Below are 22,666 nucleotides of genomic sequence, written 5' to 3' on the forward strand. Positions count from 1 at the left end.
GAGAGTGCAATATAGGCACATTGCATTTCCTCCTGCTTAAAAAGTGCAAGAGCTTGGCCCTTTAACCATGGAAGAAACTGAAGCTGTGTTAAAAGATAATGAACGCTAATAGAAGAGACATTCTAGTTACCTGTTTTCCGGGTAACTTGCTATGTAGGAATTTTAAAAAGTGCAGATCTGCTCTGTTTTTATTTATGGCATACTAGAAGATAGACAAACTGATATCAAATGTAAGATGGAACAAGACCCAACAGTAAAAGAAGTTTTTTTTCCCATTTCTTTTCATGCATACTAGGAAAAGGGTCCCTTTTGTTAGTAATTAGGTCTTGCAATTTACTTTATTTTTATTACATTATAAAATGTTTAAGTTCCTCTTTACATTGACACTTAGTGTGGGCTTTAGCTCTTTGAACATAAGTAACTATAACAATCTCTTTCTACTAAAAAAATACCTGTTTATTTGGTGTTTTGATTGTGTGTCAACAGCAAAATTAATTTGGAATTCTCAGGGCAAATGTAATCAAACCGTTTATCCATTTATGCATACTGTGATTTGCACATATAATATGAAATTTTTAACTGCAAGATCATATTAATGTAATTAAACAGTGGATAATATAATAAATCTTCTATGCTACTGAAAAGTATAGACATGAACTCTTTCTATACATCTTAAAAGCTCAGCAGTAGGCAACAATAGCCACACGATTATATATTGGACACAGATGTTGCATCTGTTCTTTTCTGAAGGTTGCCCAAAGCACTTACCAGATTGATTTAAAAGTCATGTGCTAGCAAAGAGTAATATGTTGCTATCTGAAGAGACAAAGTTTCTATGTCAATACCTTAGAATTCATTTCATCTGACCATAATGAATGAAGAGTGAAACGTACCTGGTTAGCAAGAAACAGCTTTTGGGATTGTTTAGTAAGTAAATTTTTTATAAAATAAAATACCTGAAGAATTTAGAATGTGATAGAATCAGGAGATAATCATTACCTCTGGAAACCAGCAATAACATTTAGAACTGCTGCAGGTTCAAATCTAACTCGAAGAAGCTGTGCTTGAAAGTAGTTACTACCTGGGGTTTCAATCTGAAAAGTGAGCTCGTGCTAACTGACCCAGTATTTACATTGCCAAGTGCAAATATGCAAAGACAGATATATTTAAAAGATGTGCAAGAAAAAACAGAAAACAAATGTCAGTTAAATGTCACATATGATTAAATGTATGATCACATATATAACTGAATTGGTGAAAACATTGCTAAAGGTAGTTTTATATTTTCCTAAAAGACAGAAAAGCCTTTCCATTACCCATGAATCTGTGGCATTGTTTTTATTAATTGTATTCTTGTACTTCATTTTTTCTTTTATACAGATAACATGAATCTTCAGTAGGCAAAACTTTGCCAATCTGAAAATAGCAGTATAGAAATATAGGCATTTAATGAGATCTGTTTCCTCAGATAATACTGAGATTCTTTGCTAATACCATGATGTAGTTGTCATGGTTACAAAAGGACCAGCTATTAAAGTATCAGAAAGATGAAAATGGAGAAAATCAATGTCCAAACAGAGAAGAACGCAGAGCAGATAAATGATTTGGAGATCGGGAAAAAATAAAGGGAATGGGGACAGTAGCTAGGGAGTTCAACAGGAAATCAGAGGAAAGAAAGTTCAAAGGTGGATAATCAGAGATGTATGATCCAGAAGCAGACCTTGAGGGAACTTGATGTGCTTATGTTTGTAATTAATGAAAAGCCTTCTAAGAGAAGTCCGGAAACAATATTCCCTAGCAAAAGTCCGTTTTGGCTTATTCTCTTTGAAGCTTTGCACGTTATATCTTAGGAGAGAATGAACTGTGGAAGAGCAAGTTATGTTCTGATGCTGAAGTATGGACAATGAATTTTTCCCCCAAGACGATACAGCTAGTGGCATAGGTGAAAAATAGAGCTAAGTATATGATGTTGGACGTGAGATTCGCATAGAGCATTCCCCGCTGTGTGCGCTCTCCTGTTGTTGATGTTTTGGCCAAGTTCCATTTGAAAGATGTAGATCTCCAAGATGGAACCTCTATGTTCTCTGCCCTAATTTTGAGGTGGCAAAGATTTAAATGGCCTTTATTTTTTAAGTTGGTGAAAGCTAATTGAACCTTTTGTTCTGATGAAAAGAGTGTCTGAGATAATAAAGTGAGCCTGATAGCTGGATGTGAATTAATCACAGTGATTCCCTGAGCAAGTGGGTTGGGATCTTCAATTAATTCCTGCAGCAAGATGGGAAATCAAGTTTCCATGGATACTGAGCCAGCAGCAGCACTGACACTCACAGCAATTGCAAGCTTAGTTTCCCTAAAGCTTGCTTCCTAAGGAGGATTCCCCACCCCCCGCCCTGGCCCCCCATGCTCTGTATTCTGTATTTTCAAATAAAAACAGACAGATGGACATTTGAGGAGTATTTAGAGACAAAAAATACTGTCCCCTTACCTAGAAAATTGTGTACAAGAAATGCAAGTGATTTGCATAATTTTAATCCTCAATTAAGAATAAACCAAAAAATGTTTAAACTAGGGGAGGAGAAAGGCTGTAGCCTATTGAGCTTTTGACAGTCACTGAGGATGACAGCAAGGCTTCTGTAAGGACAGATTTATAACCAAGGACACAGTAAGGGCAGAGTACCTATTCTAGTGCAGGGTTGTAGGTGGTTTCAACATAGCTGTTCACCCAAATGATTGCAGCAATGTGCATATTAGCACTCATGATAGAAAACTGGAAGAAAAAGTGTCCTGTTAAAAATACAATATAGAAACCCCAAATTATAGTTCTTACTCAGAAGCTCACTGCCAGTCATAGTATAGGTGGTGTACTCGCATTAAAAACACGTAAGAAAAGTGAGAGGAAGAAAGATATTAGGCAATTATATGCATTTTAAAATCCCTTTTGATTTAAAGTAGTATCTAGCACTGTATTGTTATTTGCCATAGGAAACAAATTTGAGGAAATTCACCACCTTACTTTTTTTTTAATGAAATGTTAATCTAATGTCAGAAGACTTGCTTAGCTTCACGACACTGAGTCTGCCTGGCATCTTAAATAACTTTTCACCTCTAAAGATACACACACATATGGTAGATGGCATCAGTGATTTTTGTTCTGAAGCACAGTATGAACGTGTGAAATTATTACTACTAAAGGAGGAAAATGAGTCCCTGTGTAACAGTAGCAGTGAGATCCCAGCACTGGCAGAGGCATTTGTTGAATGCTTGTAATTTTTACCTGCTTTGCCTTTCTTCTACTACTTTCTTACCTTTCTAATACTTCCTATATATTAATTCTGCAGGGACAAAGAGGCAGCCTTATATATGGTGAATTGTCTTACTCATCCTGATACCGTAGGAGCCCTAATACAATTTGTCACAGGTCTAACTGCAAACTGAGGTAAGCACCGTCTCTTGGCAACTGCAAGCAAATTACCTGAACTGGAGGATGGAGGTTCACCAGAGCAGAGGTGCTTTTTGGCATCAGAGGAAATATTTCAATACCTCAAGTACTGTCCTAGCTCTTGAAGTCTATTAATCCATATATCCCAAATGAACTATTTTTAAAGGGTTTGTTTAAATCAGAGCATGCAAGCCTGAGAGGAAAGCCCTCAGCTGCTTTAGATTTTTCTGAGAAAAATTGATGATGTCATCTTTCTGCTCATCTATAATGTCTGAGATTGAGATGAAAAACAAGCAAGCAACGCAATTCTGACACAATCCATGCTCTATTAATTTTTGTAGAGCATGGCCAGCTCTTGAGTACCAGGGGAGAGTTCCCTCTCGCGGATAAACAGCACCGTCATGGCCAGTGGGAGCAGCGCGGTTCAGGCCTGCATACGGAACAGAGACTCACGTACCAGAATGGGGAAAGAATTTTGCAGCAAACACAGGGCCGTCCAATCTCAGTCATTAGAGCAGAGCCACGCGTTCAAAAATTGCTGATAAATATCTGGTTTTTGACTCCTCATAGGATTGAAAAGGCTGCCTAAATTTAAGTATTTTCTCATTTATGAGTGCATTTGTAGCCGTTCCCTCTATGCCCTAAAAGTGATAGACTTTTATTGTAATGAATACAAGTGTACAGAAAGAAAAAATTAATTATAAATACATTTAATATATCTGTAGAGTGTCCTACAGTACAATGTATAAAAATGTCACAGTTTTTAAAATCATATGGCTTGGTTCTGGAGTGGAGGGTGAGAGGGAAGAAACAATTCTGCAGCATTTCTTTTAAAAGCTGCAATACCCCCTCTTTTCTAATTATTCAGTCTTATAGGATAATACAACATAAAAAGTAGAGAATTATAGAATTGAGGAATCAGAAATATTTTTCAAGGGATAGCTACACAAGCTTCTTTTATGGTCTGGAGTATTAAAAACAGTACCCAGGGAAAACAGAGAAGATAATAGAATGAGGTAATTGGAGGTTCAGGATAAAGACAGTTGAGGTGTGTGTATGTGAACCATTAGTAAGAGACCTAGAGAAATTATGATTGCTGCTGTAATCATTACATATCCAAGCAAAACCAACATTTGTGAAAGAACGTGACTCAATTTTGCCAAAAGTCAATGGACATTCCAGACATAAGAAAACTATGTTTGTGGATAAAGTGAAAAGTGCATCTAATTGGGACAAAATTAATGTTAGAACACCAAGCAAATTACAAAGACAAAGTTGGCTAACGTTTCTTGCTTTCAGAGCTGAACTTAGTTAATTCAGTGTCAACAGTAACAGTGACCACTTTACTTTTCATCACAGTACAAATGGGAAAGACCTGGCAGCAAGCCCATCATGAAAGCAGCAGTTAATGAAAAGTAACCGAGAGATAAAGCTGTAATCGTTTGGAAACATATTTCATAAAGGCACAGTGATGCTTTTATTGGCACAACAGCACAACAGATCAGTTTGAATGAGAAAAACAGTGAAAAATTAAACAGTGTAAGTTATGCTAAAACGGAATATAAAATAATCAGTACCAGCCTCTGCTAAGAAAGCAAGCAAAACAAAACCGAAAATTCATCTCAGGTAATTTTTAACTTTTTCTTGGAGCCCCATTCTTTCTTCTCGTTCCCTGACCCCATAGCATTCTGCACTCTGTGCATTTGGAGTCACTGAAATGCATTGAGAGACAACAAATACAGTCGGTAATAATGGACTTTCAGGGAGACACAGTGTATCACACATGTTTATTTGTTAGACAATCACAGCAAAAAGTGTTCAACTTTCAAATAAAATTGTGACTGATCAGTGCCAGGGTCTTATATTTTCTGTGCTTTCACTAGGAGCATTAAGGGAAATGTTACAAATTTATTAAAATGCTGCCATTTTGGAAAGACATTTTGAATACTGATCTATAGTAGCAATTTCTTTGGACATTCAAATCATACTACCTAGAAGAAACCTCAAACGTTTGTCTGGATGAACTAAAGAGATCTTGGGTCTCACTAGGAAAAATACATGTAAATCCATTCCTTTAATCTAATTCCTACATACCTAATGTTGTATTCAGAAAAAGAAAATGGAACACAGTAGAGGAGTTTGGGAGACTCATAACAACAGGCAATTTCCTAGCTCGGTGCGCAGTTTGTAAGTCATCTACTGCCTCTCCAGTACTTCTCTGAAGTCAGCAAGCCTTGCCAGAATGGTGCAATGTTTCAAAACAGTCTTTATCACTATAACTTATGTGCAGCTCAAGCTAGTTGCACTGCTCTGTCTACAGCTCTAAAGCAGGTCTCTTATTTTCTCTTATGTGAGTTGATAAATTAGAATTACATTGATAATGAAGGTAGTTGAAAAAAAACATAGGAATAGATTTTCCCATCTGTGATTTCACATTTTGAAAAAAACCCTGAATTTGTCTGAATTATGCACTTCACTATCCTTACGGAATATTGGGCCTAACATACAGAGTGTATGAATGTAATTCTCTGGGAATCAGGCACCCCTTTCTGATCTTGAAGAAGAATAGAATAAAGAAAAGAGGGAAAGGAAGACACAGTGTCAGTAATATGTTCAGAAACCAAAACAAGGTACGGTGTTTGTAGAAAAAGTTCTGCTACTTACTCTTTTTTAACAGGGCTCCAAACTGTGGCATGCTGATGAATATCAACTAGTTGTAATCATTATGTATGGGACCTCATAAAACCTGCAGCAGGTATCTCTTAAAAAAGGAAAAGCTCCAAATAACATTTTCAAAGTAGAGGTTTGGCCTGGTGAACTGAAAACTGGTGTGATTTCTCTCCATAGAGAGTAAGTACAAAAAACCAGATGTGTATTAGCTGCCATTGAGTAATAGGAGCTGCAGATAAGCAGGAGCTTTCTACGTTTTTCCCGGAGGCATTGTGTTGCTACGGCCCATGACTGATTTTAAGGTGGAAATGCATCACCAGTAGGAGGCACTGCACACACAGGGTTACTGACAAGGTACGGTCCTATATATATAGCAACTCAGTTAAAAACCGGACACATGGCGAAAGTCTAGATATCCTATAAAAGTGGGCAGGCAGCACCCTGCCGTTGCTCGCAACATGAATATAAATCACAAGGGCGGTAGAACCTAGCGATTTATATAGGTGCCTTCCCACGGCAGAAGAGGACTGCCTGGTATAAACCAATGAGCGGCCCGGCTCGGCGCCAGAATCTCCGCGGAGAAAAGCCAGCTCTGCAACTGACCGCGAGCGGCGCTGCGGCACCTGCCCCGAGGCGGGCGGTGCCCCGAGCGAGCGGGGCCAGACCAGAAGAGGAACCAAGGCGCCTGCCGTTACACTCTGTCTCTGCGGCAGAGGCAGGGCCGTCCCCGGCAGAATCGGGAGCCGCAGACGGCGGCGAGCCGGCCCCCCGGCAAGTCCCGCGTCGCAGCCGACCATGCGACGACCCTGCGCCGCGGAGCTTCCAGCTCGATCGCCGGCTTCGGGCCCACCGGAGCACTGGGCTGCAGCCGCAGCTCCAGCCCCGCCCCCGGAGCCCCGCACACTGCGGGGAAGCCCTCGCCGCGACGAGCGCGCACGCGCACTGCGGCCGCACTGCGTCGCCGGTGTCGCCTGGCCCGGTGCCAGGGGAGCCCCGCGCGCCGGCGGTGGGGCTGCCCGGGCGGGGCGGGGCGGCGGCCGCGTCGAGCGACTATTTATAGCGCGGGAAGCGTCCACCGGCCCGGGGAGCGCTCTTCCGCGGCTCCTCGGCGTGCGTGATGCGTCGAGCGGAGGGCCGAGGGTTCCGTGAGGAGCCGGTGCAGGGTGCAGCCAACGCTTGCGGGGAGGGCAGGAAAGAGGTGTAGCCGTGTCAAGGGACAATCCTAAGGCCGCGAGAGCAAAGTACCGAGCGCTGTCACTTTTCATCGCGCTGAAGCCAGTGGTGGCTGCGGCCATGTCGTACCTGGGGCTCTGTGTTTATCAGCGCCCCGTTCTCCGCTACGTGAAGGAAGCGGACTGAGCCTGGGTCTGCCCCGGTCTGGCGCTACGGGCAGACCTCCACCGCTGTCGTCGGGAGCGGGCGGAGCAGGGCGATCCCGGCAGGCGCTGGAATCCCGGAGATTCCCCTTTTCCGGGAGCGGGCAGCTCCTGCCTTGGGCGCGCTGCCAACACCCAGAAAACTCCACATTGAGGCTGCCGAGGGCGCGGCGCCGCTGACCGTGAGCCGCCGGGCGCTTGGCTCCTCCGCGGGGGCGGAGGGGAGGCGAGTAGTGCGAGCTGAGCTGGGGTTGGGGGCGAGCGGGAGCTCTGTCCGCGAAACCACGGCGGCGACCCCCGGGTCTGTGGGGTGTTCCCCGAGGCTCCTGTGCCGCCTGCCCGAACAGCAGCCTCGCTCTTCTGCGCCTCGGGGTCTCCGCGCGGTCCCGCTGCCTGGGGGCGGGCGCGCGCCCGGCTGCAGCCTGGCTCTGCGCCCCCCCAACCCGGGGCCGGAATCGCCAAATAAGGAGCGGGAAGCCTCCGCCGGAATCGAGACTTATAAGGTTGTTTCCTAATATGGAATGTGCGGCGGGGGCTTCCGGCGGGCTGGCCGGGGTCGGCGCGGGCCGGGCACCCCATCTCCAGGGACCGGCGATGCTGCGGCAGTGCTGCGGCGGCGCTGCCCATGGCGGGGGTCAGACCTGCACTGGGCGCGGGGCCCTCAGTCCGGGGCGGGCGGGGTCCCCCGGCCCGGCTTTCCCCGGTGCCAGGCTCTGACGCCAGGAGGGGTCCTCCGGTCCGCATCCATATAAGGGCTTCCTGCTTTCCATATATGGCCATGTACGTCAGGGCTGGGGCGGGCTGCGGCCGGTGAGACCCGATATATAGAGGCGGTGCCGGGGAGGGCGGGGAGCCGAGCGCTTCCAGCGGGCAGAGCCGGGGGGACACCCGGGCGGGCGGGCGGGCGGTGAGCCGAGCGCTTTCAGCGGCCAGCACCTGGGCGACAGCGGCGCAGGGCGCGCAGCAGGCGACGGCCGCCTCGCCGCAGCCGGCCCGTCCGCCGGGCCCGCGGCGGCAGCGCCATCATCCGTCAGAGCCGGAGCCCGGTGCCCTCATGGCCGCGGCCAAGGCAGAGATGCAGCTCCTGCCCCCGCTGCAGATCTCCGACCCCTTTGGCGCTTTTCCGCATTCGCCCCCCGCCATGGACACTCATTATCCCAAGCTGGAGGAGATGATGATGCTCAGCGGCGGGGGTCCGCAGTTCCTTGCCCCGCCTGGGGCACCCGAGAGTGCGGGCTTTGGCGCCGCCGGGGAGCCCGGAGAGCAGCACTTCGAGCACCTCGCGGCAGGTAAGCTCGCTGACCTCGCCCAGGCGGGCGGGGAGTACCGGTCTGCCGCGGGGGCAGCGACGCCGGCGGGAATTCCGCGCTGCAGCGTCGCCTCTGTCCCGGCGGCCGCGCGGGGGGATTCTCCTGTGTGCGTCAGCGGCTCCGGACTAGCTGCGGCTGGAGAGCTGCCAGCGACGCTGCAATATGTTACGCTCAATTAGTAATTAACCAGAATCTGGGGCTGCGCTGTGTGAGGGACGGCTCGCGAAGCACCGGCAGCAGCTGCAGTGGCTGCTGGAATTAACCGCTATTCCTCTCTTTGCAGACACTTTTCCCGAAATCTCCCTGAACAACGAGAAAACCGTGCCAGAAACCAGCTATCCCAACCAAACGACGCGACTGCCACCGATAACCTACACGGGGCGCTTCTCCTTAGAGCCGGCCTCCAACAGCAGCAACCCCTTATGGCCAGAGCCCCTCTTCAGCCTCGTCAGTGGGCTGGTGGGCATGGCTAATGCACCTCCCACCTCTACGCCTACTTCATCATCACCATCCTCCTCCTCGCAGAGCTCCCCACTGAGCTGTTCTGTGCAAGCCAGCGAGAACAGTCCAATTTATTCAGCTGCACCAACATTTCCCAATTCCACCTCTGACATTTTCCCTGAATCCCAGACCCAGTCCTTCCCCAACCCCTCCGGAGCCCCCATCCAGTATCCACCTCCAGCTTATCCGACTGCTAAAACCAACTTTCAGGTGCCAATGATCCCGGATTACCTGTTCCCTCAGCAACAGGGTGAGCTCAGTCTTGTTCCAGCTGATCAGAAGCCCTTCCCAGCCCTTGAGACCAGAGCACAGCAGCCTTCTCTCACGCCACTGTCCACTATTAAGGCATTTGCCACTCAGACTGGCTCCCAAGAGTTGAAGACCCTCAACACTAATTATCAGTCCCAGCTGATCAAACCCAGCAGGATGAGGAAATACCCAAACCGTCCCAGCAAGACACCTCCTCACGAGCGACCCTACGCCTGCCCAGTGGAGTCCTGCGACCGGAGGTTTTCACGATCCGATGAGCTAACGCGGCACATACGCATCCACACGGGACAGAAACCTTTCCAGTGCCGCATTTGCATGCGGAACTTCAGCAGGAGCGACCACTTGACCACACACATCCGCACACACACAGGAGAGAAGCCGTTTGCCTGTGACATTTGTGGCAGAAAGTTTGCCAGGAGCGATGAGAGGAAGAGGCACACTAAAATCCACCTTAGGCAGAAGGACAAGAAAGTGGAAAAGGCAGCTCCAGTCTCAACTGCCTCCCCAATTCCTGCCTATTCATCCTCTGTGACTACATCCTACCCTTCCTCCATCGCCACCACTTATCCGTCCCCAGTGCGCACAGCGTATTCTTCCCCCGCTCCCTCTTCCTATCCCTCCCCTGCACACACCACATTCCCATCCCCTTCTATAGCAACCACTTACCCCTCTGGCACCGCCACTTTTCAGACCCAAGTGGCCACCTCCTTCTCATCTCCAGGAGTCACCAACAATTTCAGCTCACAGGTGACCCCAGCACTTTCAGACATGAACTCAGCCTTTTCTCCAAGGACAATTGAGATCTGCTGAGACTACCATCTGGAACAGGAGAATTCACCTTTTGCATTGGTATTATCAGACACGGAGTCCCCAGTTACTCCCACAACACCATACGTTGCAAGGCTATTTAGTTTGAACTTCAGCTGCCTGAAACAACTGCTGCTTAAGTTTTCCACTTCTGTTGAATGACTTAATTTGCATGGACTGTGGATATAAGTTCAATATAATTTTCCCCGTAAAAAATAGTCTTTTATTAGGAAGAAAGGACTTTTGATTAAGTATCTAGCTGATGTAAATTGTACATGTGCCATGGTTTTGCTTTCCTTTAGGTACTATTGATGTGGAAAAAGTCTTTGCATATTCATATTGTATAATTTGGAGTTTGCAGGGCCATATTTTGTAAATGTTGACTCTATTTCCGTGACAATGCTATAATGCGTTTCAAACTTCTTTGGGAACAGCACTTACTGTATTTGAGCATGTTAGAGTGATGCTGTGTAAATATCACCTGATGAGACACTCACATGTGGCAGAAGTTTTGTTTTAGAAGTTTCAAGTCTTGGTGCCTTTTTGTGAAGCCTTGCTGACGTCATGCGTTTGTGTGAATGGATGCTTTGCATCTTGCCTTAAAGTGAAAGGGATGTTACTCAAAGAATGTAAGGAAGAGCAGGGAATGGGTGGGGAGAGGAGCAAGAGAAAGGCCCAGGGGATGGACTGTAAGCAAAAAACACCCCCACACCCGCTCCCCTCCACCCCCACCTCTCAAAGTCTATTTTTGTTACAAAAATGTAAATTTTTATATATATATATATATATATTCAAGAGTTGGAATGTTGTAGTTACCTACTGAGTAGGCCGCAATTTTTGTATGTTATGAACATGCAGTTCATTATTTTGTCATTTATTTTTACTTTGTAATTGTGTTTGTTAAAATGAAAGTGACTGTTTGGCTTCTAAACACATTGAATGCGCTTTCCTGCCATTGGGATATTTGGTGTACAATACCCTTCAGAAAAAAATAAATAAAACAGCAAATTGTGCAGACTTACACATTTTACTTTAAGTTACTACTTAGGAAGACCGTGCCACAGCAATGCCGGCTCCTTCAGTTTCTTCAAAGCCACGAGTACGGCTTGTCTCCTGGGAAAAAAATGGCTGTTTAAAGAAAAGAGAGGAGATCAATCTTACATCCAGTTGCTTGCAAAAGCACGGATGGAGTGCACACGTCCTTGCATGAGGTGCATCACCAGCTTTTTGGAAGTAGCCACAATTACTGTCTTTGGCCTCTCCAGAACTAGTCTTAGACAGAAAAACAATTCTTCCGGTGCTGAAAATAAAGTTAGAAAATTAGAATGTCAGCTGTGTTCATAGGTAGTCACAAATCTTGCTGGATGGCAAAGTAATAGAGCAGTTTCTAGGCTGGAAATACAATAAGCTCAGTCATAATGGCTGGCTGACAGAAGGTAGCCCTGGTCAGCTGAGGGCTGTCATAAGTTCCTCCTTGACACAATACAGGGCATATGAGTGTGTGGGCCTGACCACACAGGTGATTCAGTAAAATAGGAGAAAACACTTCCTTCCCTGTTGGCTTGAAATGCATTTCAACAGTTTTGCGACCACTGCAAATTGAATTCCGAGGAATTTGCATCTGTGAGAGCTGGCGGTGCCGGTACAGATGAGGGTTCTGATGTTTCTCCTTTTGTTTAGGCTCTCTAGAAAACACTAATGTTTAAGGTTGTGACTAGTTGGGATGCAGATACAGGTCTTGATGAATGCCCCTAGCACAGTGTAAACTGCCTAGCAATCTGCCAAAGAGCATGCCCTACTCCTTACCAAAATTGACTGTACCGGCTAGGAAGGGCAACTTGCCGAAGCCTCTGTGTTAGTCCTTCTCAGATATGAAGACCATCTCTGGCAAATGGCATCAATTCTGAAAGACACTTAAGAGTTTACCGGTTGGTAAATCCCACTCTGTCATCTCTCAGGCAGGACTGCCCTCGGAGTACCGGGACAAGCTGTGGGAAACGGCCTGTGCAGCTTTGTCTCTGTGCTGGCTTGTGCCTGCAGTGCTGGATGTGATCTGCAAGCTGCCAGCAGTGACTTTGCAGCTGGCCCTGCCGGGCTTTTTCAGAGAAAGGCGCTAACGCTTTTCAACCCAAGGGGCTCTGGCCTTTGTTCAAGGCAGGTTGGCTGTGCAGGTTGAATATGCGGCTTCAGACTACCTGAGCATATAACCCATTTCAGAAATCACAGAAATCCTCTTATCAGAAACAAGACAATGAAAGGTCTCCAAATGCGATACTTCAGAGAAGGAAGCAAATAATACTGTGCACAGGTAACGATAAAATTTTTGCCTACATCAGGTTCCCAAAGTCAAGAACAAAATAAACAAAGTAAGTTGGGGTCAACTTTGATTCTGATTCAACATTTATTCTGATCTGTGAGCACTGCTCTGTTCAGATGTATAGAATAGAATAGCTCACTTGAAAGGGATCCAGGGCCTATAAGGAACATCTAGTCCAACTGCCACTTCAGGGCTGTTTGAAAGCTAAAGCATGCTATTAAGGGTCCATCTATTAAGATGCACAAATGTCTCCTCAACACTGAAAGGCTTGAGGCATTGATCAGCTCTCTAGTAACCTTCTTCAATTAGACTACACTCTCAGTAAAGAAATGTTTCCTGATGTGAAGCCTGAACATCCTCATATGCAGTTTTGAGCTACTCCTGTGTGTCCTGTTGTTGAATACCATAGGGAAGAGATCAGCACACCCTCCTCTCCACCTCTCCCCCTCAAAAAGATGTAGATGTTGGTGTCTTTTCAAGTTAATCTCTGTTAACTCCTGGTGTATCCATCTGGAGTTTTGATTGTGCTAAAAGCTGACCAAGTAGGCTCTCGACTAATACCTGATGAGCCTGAGGATGCCCCAGGTTCTCCAGAGCAATTTGAAATGAGCAGTGATGGTAATTTCCACGCCTAAAGAGGCAAAAGGAAGATAGGTTCTCTTTGGAGCATCATGCGAAAAGTGGTCCAAGTCAGGCATTTGTGTGTGGCTATACAGCAATGAAAGCCAGTGCACCCTCGCTAGCAGCAGGGCATGCCTGATGTCTGTCTAGACACCTCTGCACACACAACTGGCCTCTGGGTGCTGAGCCAGCAGTACAAGAGAGATGACGGGCTCTCTAGCTCAAAGAAATGCTGGTCTTACTTGCCCCATGCATGATGCGCTTCCTCATATTAGATAATTTCAACTTGTGGTAGCCTCTAGAAATCCACCCTACCCCCCTCTCTCTCCCCTCCCCAGTCATCTCCTTAAAGCTGCTCTTGAGTGTGCTGCCTCTGTGCTGTATTCCTTTAAGTGAAAAAATTCTTGGCTTCAAGAGCTGTATGCATTGGTCACAGACAGTCTGCCGGAAGCTATGTCCAGCTGCATGGATGTTCAGAGGCAATGAACCGGGTATGTGGGACTACTGCTGGTCCGCTATTAACCCTCACTCAAAAACCAGTATGGTGGGTAGGGCAAGTTGGCAGTGCTCTGAGGAACTGAGTAGCTGTGCACTTTAGCTTTTCTGTAATGACCGGCAAGCTGGCAAATGACACTTCACGTCCAGCTAGGAGGAGATCACTTGTCTGAATTCCATCCCATTGCAGGAAGAGCCTCTAGCCTGGGAAAAAAAAAAAAAAAAGTAAAAACTGTTGACATATGACAGCTAGGGCCAGTTTCATGCACATACCCTTTGGTGTAACTTCCTAGAATATGCTCATAATTTAAGCATTGGCATCTGGTTTGAGATGCAGTGACCTGTGCTTTGCATTTGCTCCCCTTGTATATAACATAAAGCAAATGAATGCATGGGGTCTTCTGCTCCCACTATTTTCATGGCCTTTGTCCTATAAAGCGAATGCAGATATCACAGGGGTGAGAAAGCATTGACCATACATTTTCTGCAAGATCTTTTGTTTGCTGTTGGCCTGAAGACAGGATTTCTGATTCTTAAGAAGTTTGCTTCTAGTCCAATTAGGAGGATGAGTCGTTCTCAAGGAGGCTGCTGTGCCCGAGCAGACATCAGGTGGTGTCACTAGCCCGGAAAACCCTTTCCCTGTAGGAAGTGCAGCGGCGGGGAAGGAACCGAAGACCTCTCGCTTTTACACTCACGCACAGAAAAAAACATTTGCTCGAAGCTAAATTTCAGCCGTTTGCGATTTAAAGCCCAGTGCAGATCTGATCACCAGAGATAGAAAAGGCCGCCCGGCTGGGATCGCGGGGGCACCACGCGCACACGCGCCAGCGCGCGCGGGGCCGCGCCAGAGCTGGGAGCGCTCCGGCTGAGCGGAAGCACCGCCCCCGCGAGGTCCGGAACTGTGCCAACCATATTTGGAATTTCCTCCATGCCTTTTTTGGCACTTCCGCGGCCCAAAAAAGGAGTTTCCTGCTCAGGCGTTCCGGGGCTGCGCCGCGCAGCCGCCGAGATGCCGCTGCGGCGCCCTCTCCCTCCTTTCCTCCCCCCTGCCGCCCCCGATTCTTCTCCCCCCCCGCGCCGTCTCACTCCGTCTTGTCCTTCCCTTCTCTTGGGGTGAGCTCGGGAGGTTCTCGCTGGTGAGGGCGCAGGCTCCGCACCAGTCATGGATCAGCCGGCTGGCGGCTCCTGGCAGCGGAAATCTGCGCTCTGCTGAGCGGCGTTCCGCGGCCCTCCCTGGGCCTCCCAAGGGCCGCTGTAGGGCAGGCCGGCCGTCAGCGCATCCTCGCTGCTGGTTGCTGTCCGTTTTCTTTAATAGGGACCGAGTTGCTCTTCCTAACCGGCTCCGAAATTGGTAGGATGCAGTCAAACCTGGGGAGTGCTGCAGAGGCCAGTGACCTTGTCGGCCCAGGCTTTTCCTCTGCAGAGCTTTTCCGTAAGCGACTGTTCACGTGGGGAAATGTGGATATTCCTACACTAGGTGACTATTTTGTGCTTTAATTGCAGTAAAGAAAAAGGATTCTTCCGTTTTCTTTCCCCTGAGAAAGAAGGAGCTAAAAATTATTTGGGGCATACTCGGATCCTGGTATCTGCCGTGGTACGCTGTATAGCCTGTTGCATCGTGTCCTTTAGTTTTCTGGAAGTGCTACTGGAGACTCTATAAAGGCGGTAAAACGCAATCGTTACAGATAGTTCTGCTGCAACCGCAAATTGCTCTTACCAAGCAGCTCATGGGCCCTGGCTGAACAGACGAGGCAACACGAAGAAGACACAGCTGTAGGCAGAGACTTTTTAGTGAAGAGATACGCGGTCACGGGCCTTTCTTTCCTTTAGGGCTTTCACTGATACACGTCCGGATTTTGTGCATCTGGGCAAGACTTCAGGTAACCCCAAGAAAAATAACTTTGTAGACTCTAAACCGGCAGCTGGCAGACTGTAGGTGATCCGAGCTGCAACAGAAGCCCTTAGAAGGGCTGCCCCTTGGCACGTGCTCAGCACCGTCGGGTTTGACTAAAGCTGAGTGCAGTGGCTGAAGGCTGGCTCATGAAGAGTGTCTTTGACCCCTTCTTTACCAAACTGTTAACTAGGGCTGACCCCTTCTAGAGCAAATAACGCTATTAACTAGGGCTAGCATATTTGTTGAGTTTTTGTTATAAGTGGCTGTTTATTTCAATCTTTTTCTGTTTGTGGCCCAGTAGGCTTTAGAATGCTCAAGAGTTTTGAGTGTAGATATTTATGAAGAGGGCTTGGTGGTGTGATTCTTGAGCTAAACATTTCATATTTCTACCTGTGTACCTTATCTTAACGTAGTCCTAGCCAGTACTAGTTAAACCTAGGGAAGGGATTGCATGTTTTAAACTGCACGAAGACTCTCTGATGAAATGTGAGATGCACCTAAAGAACAAGAACCTTTTAAATAGTTAAGTTTTTCTGCTGTGATCAAATAAACTTTGTTTTTAAAAATCAGCCTTGACTGATAGACAAATGATTTTTGGTCTTGACTCGATGAATGGAACTCTCTCTTCTAAATAGCTGAGGCTAATGATTACAGAGAAACTCTAACACTTTGTAGGCTTCAATTTGTGACAATTTTTCAGCCCTGTTGTAACAAAAATGATGGTTGTGCAGGAGTATTTTAAATGTGTATATTTTACTTCCTTAAATGCAAAAAGCATTATTAAAGTATGCTTCTTTACCTTTTTTTTTTAAACAATCATATAGGCCTGCGTTTTTATTTTGTGAGCTTTCCATACCACTTTTTTATATCTCCAAGCACAAATGATGTTACGCAGTTATACCATTGGTAAATGTTGATGAAAGTTCTGTTATTCATGCCCTCTCTTAGGTTGACGTGAGTAATATGACATGATATCTGGTATCCCAACTACGGTGATGGCAGGCTTCTGTAACGGTACAAGTGTCGATCACTAATAGATCTGTGAACATCAGAGTCGGAGAGATGGGGAGAAAGAATTTTGATTTGATCATTAAAAGGTGCTGAATGCTTTCATCCTTTTGGTAAGATACAGTTAAAACTTGTAAGCAGACTGAGCATTAGTGTTTTTGTCAGTGGCTGTTCTTCAATCTGACAAGGTTAGTTAGGGATGGCTTTAGAAGCTCTTGAAAACGTTACATAATTCATATCTAAAATCCGCTTATCCTAATTGCTGCACTTGTTTGACTGCACAGGTGTGCGTAGCTCTTGGGTCGTCTACCGGAATGCGCCCAGCTATGCAGCGAGTCACAGAACTGCCTGGCGCATTCTGACGTGACATTCTGCGAGCTTAGAGTGTTAACTGGAAATACACGTCCAGGTTTGCCTGCATTTACAGGAATTCTAGACGTAGCAGCCTTGGGGAAGTCTAGAAATACTTTTAAGCACACCTTAGTAAAATGTAAACATTCGTCAAAGAAGTATGATTAAGCTATGGAGCGAATGAGTTTAGGTTTACCATTTTTAATGGTTTTGACTGTATTTTTCTTTGTAATACCTGAAAGAACACTGGAGCATAAGGAAATGAAGGGACAGGCTCGATGACTGAATGTTATTACCGATTTCCTTGAACAAAATGTCAACAGCGGTTCTTAGACGGTCTAAAAGGCTTCATCCTAATTAGCCAGAGAACTGGATTTGGACATATGACACACAGTTGAAGGAAATGTACAGCAGCAGCATTTTATTCTGAAGATGCTTGTCATTAATGGTCTCAGCTATGATTCTTAAGTTCTGTTTGTGGAAATAAGTTTGAGAATTATAACAAACTCCAGATGCATTGAAGTGAACTGAAAACATCCGTGGGGCATTGAATTTGATGGCAGAAGCTATCCATACATCTCATGTTTTTTGTAAGGAGGAGGTCTTTTGCGGACCAAACGAGCCACCTGAGGTGTTGTAACTATAGTTGTAATGTGCCGCAGATCTCTAGGGTCATAAAATGAAGACCCAATGATATTTTTTAAAAAGCACACCCACATTAAGATAGGGTAGTTAATAAGCAAGGAAAGAAACACTGATGGTATTTGTCAAAGGAGTTGCTATAATCAAAAGGGGTTCAGTCTCGGGTCTGTTGTCCAAGCTGGCCCTGGAATATTTTGCTGGTGCTTGTTACCTGTGGCTAATAAATGTCATGCTGTAGAGGTCACGTCTTTGCACATTTAGTCTGAATCCCTTTTCTTTGCACTCTTTTGTTTCCGCCCCCTAGCCGTAAATGGCCATTCTGTATTTCCAGTCCACTGTTTGGTAGTGGGAGCATAAAAAAGAATCTCAAACAAAACCAAATTATATAAAATCTGTCAGGGAGACCTTCTCCAAAATATGAAATTTAAGATTATTAGTTGTTTGTTTTAATTTAGTAAACTTTCTTTCCGGAAACTTTTCCCTTCTTTCCCAATGGTTTGTATCCATGCAAACAAAGACTAACAGAGTTAAAGTAGCATTTCCAAGGAGTCTGCCCAAAGTCCTCGTGTGTTCCTATCATCTGTGCTTGTGTGACAAGTCATAATCTTAGGCAGTCACATCGCTAATAATTGCAGTGCGTGTCAGTACAGCCTACCTGTATCCCTGATGCATCCCTGACTTCAGGTGTTACGCTCAGCGACAAAGCCTTTGCTTTCTTTGAAGAGTCTGCCCCAGCATCTTTCCATGTCATCGGGATTGCACTTCTTTTGTCACAGGACTTTCTTCATCTTTCAGAATACAGGTGTTGGCAGCTGTCACCGAAGGTATCCTGGAACAGTCTCCTGGAGTCCCTTGGCATCACGATCTAGACTTTTTCCACGCAGATCCCGAACTGCCCACGTCTTGTGACCCTGGAGCTCGTAATTCAACAGCTGGTGCAACGGATTTTGAATCCATTTGATTGACGTGATGTGATGCGATGTGATGTAGGTGAGAGAAGGAATTATAGTAACCGTTTATTTCCCCATTGCACAGGCCTCGCATCAAAGCTGTGGTAATGGAAGTTTGTCAGCACAGCAATCATGGGTATTGGCCAAGGTGGATAAAATACATGGAAAAATAATAAGAAATAAGCACTGGGTTTTTTGGGGGTCTGTTGTTGCTGTTTCGGTGTTGTTTTTTAAAAGAGAAATTAGCTTCAGAAGAGAACAAAACTGGCTCTACCCGGAATGACAAAAACAAGCTGGAAGAGATATTAAAAAATGAATGCCTTGTTTTTACTGTTATGTTTCTTGATTTACCAGAGAATGTTGTTTTGCTTCCGTATAATTTTACATGACATAAATGCATATAGGTTGCATTAGAAATATCAGACCACACTTTCATTAGCTCTTCTGTCTGAATGAGACAAATGCTCAGATATGGGACACACTTGTTGTTATGAAGCAGGAATACTGAGTAGAAAGAACAGTCTTCCAGATGCCTTTTTTTAGGCCTACTCTTTATGCCTTTTGTGGTGAGGTGTGCTGTGTTTGTAAAAGAGAAGAAGAAAAGTCACTCTAAAGCATGTCATCTGTTCACAGACTTGAAAGGCTGGTGATCTGACTTCAGTGACTGGCAGGACAGAAGTGAGAGGGATTTTATCCTGTTTTTCTAGGATGGTAGTAGCTTACAATTGCTTTTGAAAGCAGACACAGCCAAACAGTAGTAGGTGATAGAGTTAGACTCAAAGTTCTCTGGTGTAGTCTTTAGAGATTTCTGCTAATTTCTTAACTTTAGAGAGAGCAGCAGCTTGTGCCGTACTTACATAACCGAGCTCCTTTTTGCTTTATCAGATGGCGCCAGTAGGCTTTAGGTGCCGTATGCTGCCACCTTGCGTTTAGAAAGAAAACCAACGTGGATGCTCATACTAGGAGATACCCATATTAGTAATGCTCAGGTAACCTTGTAACTCCAGGTCTAGTCTTGAATATAAAACCAATCAAATGAAGTCATGCAGTTTGGATTCCTTTGAATTCGTTCAGGAATCTGAGACTAAGATTGTCGGTTGGATTTTTGCTAAGTTTGTTTGTTTATTTGATTTTTTTCAGGGCACTGGTAGTGGTAGTGGTGGTGGTGGTGGTGGTGGTGGTGTCATCTCCACATTTGCATGTGTTTTTTTCTTTCTCCTTCCTAGCTTCTCCCTTTACTCACAAGGAGTAGAAAGTTTTTTTGTTGTTGTTATTTTTTAGTCTAGCTCAGGGTGCCTGGAGACAAGTACTGGAATGCATGTCTTCGGAGCATAAAAGTTTATATTCTAAAAGTTTATAACTTCTATTTTTTGACACTGTTTTTCAAGGTTCATTCCTGCCATTATTTGGCAACAGTCAGAAGACACAAGAATGCTCTCTGAGGCCCTGTGTAAACTCCACAGTGTTTTAGATTTTTGTGTGTAAAGGACTGCTGTTTTAGATTTTTGTATAAAGGACTACTGGCCAAGCTGCTTAAAGTATCTGTGAAGGCATAAGGCAACACTAAATAGCCTTCACTGCACATTGCAATCTGGGATGCCCATCTATCTTGGGCCATCTATGGGGCTAGATAGGACAGAAATTGCTTTTATTCTCCCTTTGTCTTCACATTTGTGCGCACCAAGTGGGTACATCTGAGTCGAGATAGTTGAGTGCCTCTTGGAACACTTGGCCTTAGGTAGGTGTTTTTCAACATCTGAAAGCAGTCCAGAGTGGAATAAACTGGGTCAGAAAGGCCATCTTTAAACAAGTCTGTCTGCAGTGAGGATGAATGGACCTGGTTATCTATGTATTCTGGAGCATAATGGGAAACTTCTGAATTCCCAGATGGTTTCTGAAAGGTGATAATCTCAGCCTTGTACTTCAGACTGCTCTTAGAATGCCATATAAATTGGGAAAAAGAGTGTGTGATTTGAAACCATGATTGCAAATGTTCTCTCTGTAATGGGTGACACCTCTCCCTGCTTTTAGATTACTGAGGACTTGAAAAACGGTGTGATTGTACTGCATTTGCTACAGCTTCCTGTGGTGCCTTTCCAGATGTTATAGAAAAGCTGTAGCGAAAGCTTACCGTGAACGGTGGAATCCATCCTTGGATATTGGTGGAGAAATCTGCATAAGGCTCACGCACCACCTAAACTGGTGTAAAGTGAAGTTAGTACTACTCTTATTTTAGGATATGAATTTCATTCATAGCACTTAATTTACCTTGGAATTATCCGAATTCCTTTTGCTACATGTTTTAAATATTTGTGATGGATAAACCAAGAGCTTTGTACTTGTCTTAGACTTAGAAGGAAAGATGTTGTGAACGTTTTTATTTAGATTAAAACTATTACCCCGAGGCACCCTGGAGTTGGGATGAATTGAGCTTAAGTGTTCAAAATATAGAAATGTTTTTGTAGAAAAAGAGAAGGTTAAATTTGCCTACAGATTCTCATCTTTTTTTTTTTTTTTTTTTTTTCCCCCTCTGACTTCGTGCACAGAATCCTGGCTGTTTTCCAGTGGAGTTGGAAAGGGGCCATCGAGGAGGAAAGGAATATAATACGGGTTTATTAATCCTCCGTCTGGCTGAGGATGGGCCGGCAGTCAAGGATGGGAGAGTCCAGGAATGCAGGACCGTGATTCTGACTGTCCCCAAAGCAGTATGTCATGTTTCTAATCCCAGAGCCCTTAAAAAGAAGTGTGACATTTCTTAGGGTTGTTGGTTCTAGTGTGTATAAGCTGGCTTTTATTACACTGCAAAGCTGGATTTGTAGTTGAGATCAGAGATTTCAGTCTCACCTCTTGAACCAAGGAAAAGGTGGACGGGAAGTGCAGCGTCAGGCAATTTATTTTCAGGAATCACTCCCCACACTTCCTTTAAAAAATAAAGTTGTAATCCAAACTCTGAATTTGTTAATTATTTCTATGCTTGATCAGCAGTAGAAATCATCAGTAAAAATGTCTGGGAGAGGCAGTGGGAATAGTGGAGGGGAGAAGGATGTGGGGGCACAGGAATGCATGTGAGAGAGAGACAGGGAAATGGGGACAGGATCAACAGCCTCAGGGGCGTACCCTCAGTGGGACCCGTGGCAGTGTGAGAGCATGTGCACGGCAGGATGGGGATGGAGTGGTGACTCCTAACTGGGGTGGGGGTGAGCCCGTGGGAAACGGGAACAGTTCTGGCTCTCCTGTGAAATATTAATGCAGAACATTAGTAGAGCTGAAGGTTAGCCCAGGGCAGGTGCAGCCCCTTTTGTAGTGTTCAGTCCTAGCACAGCCTTATAAAGACTGGGGTGGGGCTCCAGACCCGACAGGTGCGGTAGTCACAGGGCCAGGGGTTGGCAACCCACGACTAAGACAGTCGTGGAGTGGGTGGGGGGCCCCGGCCCCTCAGCTCTAATCAAGGATGACTGAGAGATCTTTAGGCCAGTGCCCGATCCAGCCCCCTGTACCCCAGAGTTCCATTGAAACCTACCCCTTCCAGGCTGTGCCTAAGACCATCTGATACGTAGTCTTGTGCCTGGCCCAGGAATTTTTTTCAGAGCTGTCGTGTTCAACCCTGACCCGAGGATCCTATCCCAGCTAGGATATGGTGTCCTGACAGTCCTGGAGTAGTTGTCTGTACTGCCTCAGATCCCAGAATTGAGATCAGAATTGGCAAGGTTTGTTGTCTAGGAAGTGGTAGCATCAGCATCAACACCCGGAAGTGCCTAAATGTTTACAGTGTGTGTGTGTTTAGCATTTAAATTGATGCATACTTGATGTGGACTGGTTTTCTATGTATTCACTTCGTTTTTACACACACGGGGAATATTTTCCAAGGCACATAATTGCGTCCATTGACTGTATTATTTGTATGAATACCGGAAGTGTTGTACACGTAAAGAGCGACATCCTTCGGTTGGATTTTGTGTCACGGTAAGCAAGAGAGAGAAGTAGCATTTGCCAAATCCTTCCTGAGCAATGATAA

At 45.5% G+C, this 22,666-nt stretch overlaps 1 protein-coding gene and 1 long non-coding RNA gene across 11 annotated transcripts; both read left to right on the plus strand.

The window, feature by feature from the left end:
- The first annotated feature begins 8,342 nt into the window (after positions 1–8,342).
- EGR1 (early growth response 1) lies at positions 8,343–11,394 on the plus strand. The gene is made up of 2 exons (XM_085074139.1): positions 8,343–8,774; positions 9,079–11,394. The coding sequence occupies exons 1-2, from the start codon at positions 8,540–8,542 to the stop codon at positions 10,374–10,376; spliced, it is 1,533 nt and encodes a 510-aa protein (XP_084930265.1). The 5' UTR covers positions 8,343–8,539; the 3' UTR covers positions 10,377–11,394.
- A 3,472-nt stretch (positions 11,395–14,866) lies between these two features.
- On the plus strand, positions 14,867–21,598 carry LOC146431471 (uncharacterized). Of its 10 annotated transcripts, none has more exons than XR_014854996.1 (4): positions 14,867–16,821; positions 18,497–18,691; positions 19,537–19,640; positions 20,683–21,059. It is a non-coding gene; the product is annotated as an uncharacterized LOC146431471 (long non-coding RNA). The 10 variants fall into 10 exon arrangements; XR_014854994.1 differs by having other exon boundaries at positions 14,867–15,557; positions 15,637–15,686; positions 16,649–16,821; positions 18,497–21,059; XR_014854990.1 differs by adding an exon at positions 21,198–21,598 and having other exon boundaries at positions 18,497–20,865.
- The last annotated feature ends 1,068 nt before the right edge of the window (positions 21,599–22,666 follow it).

The sequence above is a fragment of the Lichenostomus cassidix genome, chromosome 13 (assembly GCF_008360975.1).
Source record: "Lichenostomus cassidix isolate B80296 chromosome 13, HeHo_3.0, whole genome shotgun sequence".
Taxonomy (NCBI): Eukaryota; Metazoa; Chordata; class Aves; order Passeriformes; family Meliphagidae; genus Lichenostomus; species Lichenostomus cassidix.